This window comes from Nestor notabilis, unplaced genomic scaffold (assembly GCF_000696875.1).
Source record: "Nestor notabilis isolate BGI_N333 unplaced genomic scaffold, ASM69687v1 scaffold2200, whole genome shotgun sequence".
NCBI lineage: Eukaryota > Metazoa > Chordata > Aves > Psittaciformes > Psittacidae > Nestor > Nestor notabilis.
This window is the reverse complement of record NW_009910479.1, coordinates 65,224-77,370: the sequence shown is the minus strand read 5'-3', so window position 1 is coordinate 77,370 and position 12,147 is coordinate 65,224. Positions and strand designations below refer to the sequence as shown.

Genomic DNA, 12,147 nt, shown 5'->3' with positions numbered 1-12,147 from the left:
TTCGTGCTTGGTGTTTACTTGAAAGACCCTGCAAGATTAGAGATGATGGTGTAAACAGCTATCAACCAAGTGTTCTCCCTGAAATCCTAAACAACAAGGATGGACAGTCTTGTGATCGTAACCAGGCTGAAAGAACTGTGCTTCCCATTTTAATAATTAGCTGTAATACAAGTTAAGAATTGTGGCAGGGCTGGTAGAAAGCTGTTCTTTCAACTGGAAAGGATGATGGAAGTAGTCTGGGTAGCCCAGGACAGCATTCAGACAGAGAAAGCGAGGAGTGCTAAGCAGAGGAAGAAAAAGCCCTTCAGTATAAAAAGTACAGAAAGGCACCAAGAAGAACAAGCAACTCAGATCAAGCATGATATGTTCTATGCACAAGACACTGAGAGCAACTAACAGAACAATGTTAGTTTCATTGGAGCTTCAGATGGAAGAGACATTCTGAAGTGGAGACAGATCATCTGGAGAATTCAGCCCAGACACAGTTCATTCAGCTATTGCTCAGGCAGGCAGGGACACTGGGCACAAGGGAAAAATCTGTATTAGTACCAAGAAGGGTAGATGAGAGCATCCTGAACCGAGAGGGATAAGATGCTGCTTGGGTTAGCTGTACATAATCCACATGAGAGGATTTTTCTCATGAACCTGGGGTTCTCATCCTAGAAGCAGGCATTCAACTACTGGGATGTTCAAAGCTATAAAGTCATTCTAAGCTCTGATTAAACTGAGTTACTAAGCATCCACAGCACATCAGAGAGTGGAAAAATGTTGATTACTCATGTGACTGTATATCTTCAATAGACACGTATGAGTAATAAGGTAAATGATTCTGTGCTATTAAAACCTCTGCTAAAAACAACACATAATCTATCCTTTGCAATATGCCAGTTACGTAACTCTACATGACTATAAATCTAACATTGTTTGCCATGCTTCATTAGTATTTAACACAAATGGTCTGCATTGACAAAAAACATCCAGTCATAAATATCGCCACTGTTATATTGAACATTTGGGAAAAGGCCTTAGTTTTAAAATATTTATATGTAGCTTAATTAAAAAACCAGAAGAATATCACTGACTCAATCACACCACATAGGTCTATAACATAGCAGGTTGGAATCTCAGGCTTCTTTACAGTACTCAAGAAAACCTGAAGAAAACTCAGACAGATAACTTACTGAAGTGTAGGTCCATGTGCTTTTTAAGCCCCTTCTGCCTTCACGTACCTTTCTTTGCACTTTGTCTAAGTCTATACGTGTAAGTTCCATAGCTGTATCACATAAAGAGCGAATAGCAAGTAAGCTACAACCGGCCCTTCAGACTCGATTAGCAGTAGGTATAAAACACATTGTGCACTGGACAAACACAAACTAAGCAACTTTATCCAGCAATGAATAGCTGATTAAACAGAAAGAACACTTTTCTAAACGTAGTCATAGCAATGTCATGAAAATAAAATTAATTTCTTAGGCAGAACTAAGAAAAACAAACCCATTTTTAATTTTGATGCAGCTTTAAAAGTCTGCGTTCATGTCCATTTTCAGATGTACAAAGTCCTCATACCATTGAAATAATGCTTTTAAGTCCATAAAACCTGACCTCCTTGACAGTTAAGCAGCTGCACAGAATTCTAGAGTTGATAAATTCGAAACCTCAGACTGAGCACAGACTTGACCACAAACTCCCTGTGCAATACTAAAGTGAACCTGGCTAGAGATACGAACAGCAGCATATGCAATGTAACTGCAGAAAGGCAATCTTTGTACTAGAAAACTACATACTAAAATAGCCCAAACATTTCTGCATACATTCTTCTGAATGACAGAGAAAATACAGAGACATGGAGCTCAACACGCTTAGCTTATCAAAATTAGATAGAAGAGCTACTGCTTTATGGCAGTATTTATTTTAGGATACTGATAGCTGGCAGAAAGAACCAGGCACAAATAAAATAGAACCAATACATGTGTGCATATGTATTTTTAAAAAACCTCTTTATATCTTCATTCAAAGCAAGAACGAGCACTTTCTGGAAGATACGCATCAAGCACAACAAGCAGAACATTGCAATGAGACAAATAAAAAGTTCAACAGAAACAAGTCTGAAGGGATTATACCAGCAGACAGGCAGAATAGAGAAACACCAACAGCGCACGTATTTAGGAGAGCTTCTGGCAATTTAATAAATCTATATGCAATCCATATGCAATGTATAGAATTTTTAGGTATTTGTACAACAGTCCCTGTGTATTTAACCCACCCCTTTGCTGATACATACTTTTTAAGCCTGCTGTAGCTGCTCAGTAGTTACTTTGATTTAACACAATTTCTTAAAACATATTAAGATTAAAAGACACCTTTCAGGAAAAGGCCCAGTGTGCATGTGTCAAGCCCACAGAACCACTTTGCAATCTGTGTGTATACCACACAGGTGTCACGTACTCATTTCTAACTTCCTGTCTTCACAACCGTGTTAGCCCACATGAGAAGAAATTAACAAAACCAAATATGACAAAATGCCTTCAAATATCAAAGGTGTCTTTCCATTTTTAAGCTGGTAAACTTTACACAACTACAAAAAAATAATATAAAGACCCAGTTATTTTTCTGGTATCGGTTCTCAGATGTTTTCTTACTGAGCCACTTTACTCCCACACCATGAAGTTCAGGTGCACATATGAATCACTGGCCCCAGAAATATCTCTGGTTTCTCCATCGCTTTATGGGCAGTCCATTTCAGACTAAATTAGCTGCTTTGCACAATGAGCCAAAACATTTACAACTACTTCCAGGCAGTTGAAAATGACAAAATTCAGCTAGCACAGATGCTTTTAAGGCATGATCGTTAATAACCTAAACCACAACCACCTAACACTACAAACTTTTTTATGTTTGTGCTGAAAACACCTACCTTAGTACACTCTATGGTCAGCTTATCACAAGAGTTGACTTCCTAGTCAAAATACTAGTGTCTCTCTTTCTACGACTGGCTCTTCCTTTAAGCAAGTGGTCGGCACAGGAAATACTTGTGTCCGGCAAGCTTACCTTCCAGTAAGTCTCTCGCCAGACCTGGTTCTGCCCCTGTGGACCGAACAAAGTCTGACAGGACTGCATCCATATCAAGAGTCATGAGATCATTCAGAGGTGCTGCCAGACATGCAGCAGCAGGACTCGCTGGTCTGCTAGAAGGCATCCATCTGCCAAGGAGAAAGAGAAACGGCATTTTAGGATATGCTCCGAGTGATGTAAATCACACTTTTCGTCTCTTCCCCAAACAGCACTATTAAAAGTTTTAAGCCATTCAAGTTAAAACAAACAGTGATGGCCATCCACCTCTGCCTGAGCCTAAAAGCTGCTGATCACTCACACTGGAAGGTTTTCCCTTTCCTAACATTTCATATTTTAGTTGTTTTTTCTTAAGTGCAGTCTGTAACTAATTCTGTAACTGGAAGACTCCAACCCGGCCACACAAAGGCACTGTGCCACGGCCGACACAAATACAGCTGCCCTTCTGCACTGTGTACCTACTGTTTTGTTCCCGAGAAAGTAACATCCTCCACAAATAAAAACAAAAATAAAAGCAGGCACTTCCCGAGTAGTTTGTGCGGGATAAGCTATGAAGAAAGCCGTCACTCAAAACACAGTTATGCTGAAGGCTGGTGTAGATAGATGATCTCCAGAGGTCCCTTCCAACCCTAACAATTCTGGGATTCTGTGAAGGTACCCCTACTTCTACCCTGCCTGCACCTCTGCAGAAACAGTGCAAAGCAAAGGGGATGAAATTAAATGAAACATAACATGAGCAAAAGCATACGTCTTACTTTTATGCTTGTTATTCATCATTGGACAAAGTTTACCTTTGAACCTGAATTAATTATTCCTGTTAATTCCTCCTCCTGGGCTCAGTGCAGAAACAGTGCAAAGCAAAGCAAAGGGGATGAAATTAAATGAAACATTAACATGAGCAAAAGCTTTTATGCTTGTTATTCATCATGGGACAAAGTTTACCTTTGAACATGAATTAATTTTTCCTGTTAATTCCTCCTCCTGGGCTCAGCTGCAGCTTTACCATGTGCCAAGGGTGAGTACTAGTTTGGAGATTTCCTACTGGCAGCAGATGATACTGGTTGGCTCTTGCTTGTACCACAGCTACAGAGAAATAAACTGTAAAAGAAATTGGAAACCAGTTGATTTCACTGTTCCCCAAATGAAACACAGTCCTTTCCCACTCCATGTGCAATTACCTGGTCATATTTCATCTTAAAAATGGAGTGCCTTTGCTTTCTTAGAAGTTGCCTTTTTCTGCACTACATACCCCAGGTAGGATACAAACATCATTTACCTTCTGCCTCAGGAGCGTGGGGGCCTTCTTGGCCCCATCCATGGGGACTGCCTGTAAAACCCACCTTTCAACAATCTGAATGTCTGGGGGATATTGTTACAGTGGAGGGGTGTCGTGGTTTAAACCCACTGTACCACTCTATGTTTTATACTGACTCTACATCTATGCTTTTATACTATTTATACAACTGTATCATTATGTTTGGGCTGCATCCGGAAAGCAGGGGAGGTGAACCTTTCCCTTCTCTTCAGCCCTGGTGAGACTCATCCCGAGTTACGTCCATTTCTGGCTCCCCACCACAAGTAAGACATGGACATACTGGAGCAAATCCAATGAAGAACTGCAGACTGCACATCTGTATCACCAGTGGACAAGCAAAACACTTCTGAAATGAAGATGGAGTAACGGAAGGAAAAGATGGAAATCCTGAGGAGGAGGCAGGCTAGTTACAAAGGAATGCAGGCACTTCAGGAAGAGAACTACCTTAGTGGATTATGACCAAATCTGGCATCTAAGCTTTGTACCGACTGAATTTGTTTCAATTCAAATGTAAGACAAAACCAATACTTTTGGTTAAAAAAAAAATAAAATATTAAACCAACAACAAAAAATCAGCATCAAAACCCCCCTCAGATCTACTGCACTAACCATCCATCCAAAGAGTCACAAGAAACTGAATACAATTAATTTCTTTAATGACCAAGAGAAAGAACGAAATAACCACCTTAAAGAACCTGCTGCAGGTGAACGACACAAAGCATCAGTGAACTTCATCTGACAGTCCAAAGTGGCTGCTACTTTTGAGTGCACCAGCTGGGTGCTCAAGTCCAGTCACTAGGTGTGGGGCAGGGCTGCTAAACAATTTGGAAAGCTGAAGTGCATCTCAGGCTGAACGACTCAACTCCTGAGTTGTCTCGGTATCAGCATTATTTCAGCATTGAAAAGATTTCCTTCTAACAGCAGAAGTTCCATTTCTTTCCTCATTTATGACATCACCCACGACCTCAGAACTGCCTCTTGATTACCTCATCATTAGAATCCATACAGTGACCAAGTCAACAGATACATTCCATCCTTAACTCATCCCAGTAAAGGTTATCCAAGCTGCCCATGAAGATCTTTACCACAAAAGAGGATTTTTCTGGTAATGCAGAAAGCTCTCTGTCTATATATAGAGAACTGGTAATACCTGATGAAAGCACAGCCCACCTGCAGCAGAGCCAAAGATGAGGCTAGCCACGGGTTTACTGAAAAACAGTAATTTAAAGTTAAATACTCTCTGGGTTCCATTATCCTGCGATAAATAGCTGTACAGGTAGGAACACCTGCCTTGTGCTGCGTGCCAAGGAAGTGCACTCCATCCAGACCTTCCAAATGCACGACAGGGACATGGAAACATTTTCTAGTCAAGCGCTCCCCCTGTATCTGTGCCCTTTGCTGTGCAATCCTCTGGGCTCTGGGTCCTGCAACTGTGCTTACAACACCTGCACAAAAATACTTGTTTAATTCTTCCTGTGTTAGTACCTATATTCTTCCTATATAGAATACCTATATTTAATTCTTCCTGCTACTCATCAGACCTAAATTAACAGCTCAACATAGCTTAATAGTGTTTATTCAGACAGTTGGAAGAATCAATGATGAACCATGTTAATGAACATCAAAAAATGAAAGAAGCCAGAACGAACCCATCTCTGATTAGCTGAAGGAACACTGGTTCACCGTGTTGGAGTACTCAAAAATGTTCCACAGGACTGTGTCGACTGGAGCCGGGCTCCTGCCCAGCCTCCAAACAAACTCCAAATTTCAACTAAAATGTCTGCTACTCATGCAACTGAGTGGCAGTCTGCTGTGGAAACTCATTCCTTTTACACTGGTTAAGGCCTCACTAAGTCCCTGAAAAATTACAAACTGAACGTGGTGCTACCAACCCCACAAATAATAACAGCTATAGCAAAAAAACCCAAACCCTCCCAATCCAGCACCCCCTGCCCCTCCAACCCCTCTCCCAAACTCAAACACCAGGTTTCCTCCTGTAACAGTATTTTACTAACTGTTAGTACTAACTACCAACCATGTATTAACTATTCTTCTTTTTTCATACAGTGAACAGCTCCCCTCTACCCCATTTTGAAGCCATGATTATCACAGAGGACAGGGAGTCTGGCTGTTAATTGTACTACCTCCCCCCTGAAGAAAAACCTATACCAGAACTCTGAACTACGCACGCTCTACACTCTGGAAGTGAGCAGCAGGGTTGGTAGGATCCTCCCTGTGTACAGCTGAACTAGCGCTATTTTCTTCCCCAGAGGGAGTCGTTTTCACAGCTCTCTAGAACTTAGAGGAGGAAAAAACCCAACAAACCAAAACCCAACTGAAGAAAAAGTCTTAAAAGAATTATCGTCTTTGCCAGAAAACCACTATTAGCCGTGAAAACCCACCCAGATGGAACAGTAAGAACTACTGAGCAAAAGAAGAAAATAAATTGCAAAGACGGAGGCAGTGACTCGGCAGCCTGATGGTTCCCAGACAAACCCTTCTCACCACAAGCACACAGCCTCTCTTCACCTACAAAACCATTCCCACCACCTTTGCTCCATGTGACTGGTCAAAGCGTTAACACAACTCACACCTGAAATAAACCTGAGGAGATCAAAACACAATCACCTATATTATCCTCACCTGTCAATAAGCATCACTCCTCTTGTTAGCAGCTCAGGCACACACATATACTTGCAGTTCTCCTTTAAATGTGTCACACGACATGCAAAAGGCGCTTTGAACTGAATGTAAATGAAAACATCTTAACCCTCAAACACAAAGACCTTGCTTTTCACTCACTTTCTAGCCAAATTTCTTCCCCAAGTAACTTATTTATACAATGCAAATACAAGAGGCAGAAGGATTTGTTGCATATTCTAAGAAAAAGCATTTTAGAAGTATTTAAAGAGATACTGATTGCTTCTAAATGTTAAGGTGGGTTCATAGGACTCAAGATCAATTTAATACAGTCTCCATTATATTTGATCTTTTCTTCTTTAAGCACCCCCCTCAAAACTGAGCCATGCGTGAAAGTAAACTGTCTTCATCCAAATCTAAATTTGACTTCTTAAAGTCAAATATCTTCTCCCAGTCAAACAGTAGGAAGATACTTTTTTCCAAACAAATGGAAAGAGATGCATAGGGGTAACTAATGAAGCACACGCAAGTATGTTAAAACAAATCCCATACACCCAGAAACACCAACAGCTAACAAAACAGAAGGAAGGAACAGAAAGAAGCCAGCACACAAATGGTGCACAGTGGGCAAAGCCTCAGGAAGACGTAATGACCAAACTGCAACTAGGATCTTTCATAATTTTCACAGACAGAATGAAACAAGCACTATCAGTAATGTGCCAAGTCTCAGTGCTCTGGGAAGCCACTAGGGTTAGACAGACACTCACTGACTGGATGAAATCACTTTCTCCATGTGCTGTTTTCAATTTCCCTGCCGTGTGACGAGGCTAACTGCCCACTAACACTACTGGCACCTCCAATGCCACGGGCACCACAAACGGCTCTGATGGTTTGGCAATATACAGGCTAACAGGCTAAGTGCAGACCACCCTTCTGTTCAATTTCCAAGCTGCCTGCATTTTTGGTTATGAAGGCAGAAAGACCCTGTTTGTGCATAGCTACAGGCTTTGAAAGTAACTCCTTCTGACATACCATATTGGATGGACAATGTCATTATTCTACAATCTTAACAATAATATGAAATTCAACCAATGCATTAAATAAGACCATTTCTTCCTCCCTAGTTTCTGGTTTTCTAATAAATAAATATGGGTAGCAGAACAATACAGACTATATTGTAAATGTTCATCTTTGTATGTAAATATTGAGGATGTAACACAGTGTATCCACAAAGACACATGACTGCTTGACTGTAAAATTTGCTCATTGGTCTGAAGTTTGTATCTCAGATTCACAAGGAATAGCCTACATCAATTCTTTTTCCTCTTACATTATGCTCAGAGAATGACAGTTGAAGCTAAGAAGGGTATTTTATTTTGATTAGTAAGGTGGCAGAAGGCCAGTCTCCTAGTAATACCAATGCCCCGTACAGAAATGCAAATAAAAATGCTCCAAACAACCAAAAAAAGCCAAACCCAAAACCGGTCCAGAGTCTTAAATTAGCACCTCAATAAACTGCACGGGCATGTTCCAAAGCAGAAGCTACAGAAGCTCTTCCACTTCCAGCCTGACTGATGGCAGCTGTGTATGACACTGTGCACCTCTCAGAATTTGAAAGGAGAGATTTTCTCAACGCCACCTCTGCTGCTGCTCTGCTGCTGTATGAAGAAAGGTGTACAGAACTTGTAATTCAGCTGCATTTATTTACCATGATCCAGTAATCAGGAGGAAAACAAAGACATGGGATTCAGAGAAAAGCTGTGTCAAAGAGGAGAAAGCAGAGAGAAAGCATGTCTGCACAGTCTAATAAACCACACAGAAATCAATTCGGGCACATAAAGGTATGTAGCTAGTGCTACTCTAGACAGCACATAGCACTTGCTGGGTTTCAGCCGCTGCTTCAGAAGTGTATGAGTCTACTAGTTGAAACAGAAGCTTACCCTGTTTCCTGACAAAAATAGCTCTCGGGTGATTGAGTGACAACTATAAAACTGGTTACAAAGAAATATTCCACACCTTTTCTCCACGCAGGACATCCTAGCTCCCTCTGCACCAATTTCACTGTTCCCAGAGATTCCAGGCCTTCAACTTCTACAAAACCTCTCCAGTATTGCCCTACCTTGCATGGCATTGATGCTGCTCATCAGTAGAATACTCCAGTCCACCAGAAATGCAAATTTGACTGTAAAGCACTGGACACGAGGCAGCTTTTTCACACAATGCCTGGGTCTGCTTCAGCCAAACACTCTCAGAGGAGATCTCTCAGATCATAGTGGACTTAAGAGCAGATATTTATGCTCAGAGTCCTATATGACAGTATTTTAAAGGCCAATTAAAAGAGAGCATCTCTTAAGCATATTACTTTTACACTCTGTATTCATCCCATGCAAATCAGACATTACTTCGCCGGCTTCACACCAGTTTTGTTCTAAACACACTTTATCTTCAGATAGCTTGCAGATTTAGCTGCCAAAAATATAAAGAGGAAAGCCAGTTTTTAACCTCACAGTCAGAAGAACATCTCACATCGAACTCAATATATATTATACACTTTTATTACAGATTAAGTGGACTTCAGTTTTGTAGTCTGTTTTGTATGACTAGGCCCATGCTACTCATAGAACTCCTATGGAAGAAATGAAATATTATTCAGGAAATATATCTGCACAAACTGTACTATTTAAGCTACTGTACACTTCATCCAAAATGTTCCTTAAAGCCTCTGCACTGAGCTAGGAAGTTGTACAAGCACCTTTAATCTGACTGCATTCAAATAAGCTGCACTTGACTGAGTTCTCCCACCAGAATGGCAAACCACTCCATTAAGAGGCACTGCGTAATTACATTAGTGAAGGGACATGGGGTCACAAAATATCTGCAATAATAATCATCCTGTTCTGCAAAACCTGTACAAAATGCTTTAAGCTGCTGGGTGGATAAGATCTTGACAGCAGATGTAGTTACAGTGATGGATTACGAGGCATTAGTTGAAACAGCCAAAGTAATCATAACTACCTAAACATCAGGTAACATAGAGTAGTCAGGGTTGGAAAGGACCTTAGTGGCAAAGTGGGGTATTTATATGTCAATCATAAAACGTGGACTCTCATAACATGTAAGATAACAAGACACTATGCAGTCACTTGTACAATTATGAGCCATTTATCTTCTCAAGTATAAAACATCAGAATTAAAGAAAAGGTGAATAACAAGAAAGAAGACAAATAAAAGCTCTAATCAGGCGTTATTACTAAGGTTTTTTTCTGCACAATGGAATTCAGGAAAATGAACCAAATTAATTTAACTGGATTTGTCCATGTCCATTACATTTATTTGCCAACACTTTCACCTGGCAATAAAACGTGGTCTTGCTCTGGCTCATCTTGCCTTCAGAGTGAATTAAACCAAATTCACTGGAAGCCACTTTAATTATGAATAGCAGAGTGCACACAGAGACTTGGTGGCATTTAAGCTGCCCTCTAAATTCCTACATTTAGTTGTTCTGCCCCAATTTTCCTCAGTATCTTGTGTAGACAAGTCCTGAACTGATACATTAGACTCAGAAGTGAAAAAAAAGAAAACCCACCAAAAAACCAGAGGGAAGTTATGCTGAAGAACCCTCAGTCAACACACTAAATCCCCGTGGGAACTGTCGGAAAAGAGCCATTACCCAAGAAAAGAGAATTGTTCAACTATTTTAAGGTCAGTTCTAGGAAGAGTAATGCCCAAGTACAGAGACCAACTAGGAAGTGTTTTAAAAACACATCTACAGTTGAGTTTCCAGAAATGCTATTTAAAACGCCTACCATTTGAATTACTTGAAGCTAGAACTATTGATAAAGTACACCACTAAATCATCTTTTGAAGCAATTTATTTAAGACCCAGAGGTTATAACCTATTACTTGAGGCTAAGATGAAAGAAAGTGAAAAAGAGAAATTGAAAAGACCATGCTGCCTTTAAGAGCTATGGCACGCTCCCACTGAAGGAACATTATGGAAAGCTAGAGACAGTACTCAGTACATTAAAATATCCAGAATATGTTCCAAAACACCTACAGTCACTGCTAACGACTGAGCAGTCCTTTATTTGCACTCCAGCACCGAGGGCAGCCTAGCAAAAGGCACACAGCACCAGTCCTACAGCAGGTGCACATGCAGGAGAATTCATTCACTGCTCAGATGTCCCCTTTACAACTGTGTTTTCATGGAGCTTCAGAGAGTTTTCATAACACTATTGTTCCTACTCAAGAATGACTACATTCTGAGAGAGAGAAAATGTCACAGATGAGAAGCCCACAGAAACAGGGCTGCAGAACTGCAATAAACGACAAGCATGAAACAGCCTTTCCAAGTAAGGATCCTCTAAATCCCTTCATCTGTGTATGTTTTTCAGGATAAAACACCACCATTGCTATAATGGTTTTGCTTTCATACAGGACAACAGATAAGGCAATTACAGTGTTTCCCCTATTTAACTCACAAGGACCCTCATAGTGTGACAGAAAGCAGCAGTGCAAGAGCTACACGTAATACCACAGATAAAATTGGGGTTTCCCTAAAACAGAGACCTTAATTTTAAATCAAATTCAAGTACCAATTATTCTTTTATCTGGGAGAGTGATAAAGCAGGCAGCATTGTACTGTTGTACTGTACTGGAAATATAACAATTAGGCTTTTGAATGTTAATCTAAGGCCTCTTAAATGCACAGTTTCATTAAGTAACATGCATCCCTTCCACTAGAATACAACACAAGCAATTCCAACAAGCTCAATTTTTTCCTCATTCAGAATTTTTTCCTTATTTTTCACCTCATTTGTAAATTTTTCCTGATGCTACAAGATACTGTTTCTAGATACTGAACATACTCATCCAAATGGCATCCTTCTTTCAAATAAAGAAGGTATACTGGCCAAACTCTAATCTTAACACAGTTTTCCCTCACAAAACATACATCATATACTTCGTACACACAAAATTCAGTCCATAAAAAGCAAGATGTCTGAGTAACAATTACTGGATGTATATAATGTGGAGGTTCATTATTTTTTTCAAGTCTGTGTTGCATTAAAAATGAAACACTTGGGCATACAGGCACCAGGAAATGCACGCAGCTCAACAAT

At 40.3% G+C, this 12,147-nt stretch overlaps 1 protein-coding gene across 1 annotated transcript in view; it reads right to left on the bottom strand.

Annotated features, from left to right (window-relative positions):
- OTUD7A (OTU deubiquitinase 7A) overlaps positions 1 to 3,196 on the bottom strand; it is a 43,251-nt gene extending 40,055 nt beyond the window's left edge. The window contains exon 1 of the mRNA XM_010010067.1: positions 3,049 to 3,196. Coding sequence (XP_010008369.1) covers positions 3,049 to 3,196 — 148 coding nt within the window. The remainder of the gene's footprint in view (positions 1 to 3,048) is intronic.
- Positions 3,197 to 12,147: the final 8,951 nt, after the last annotated feature.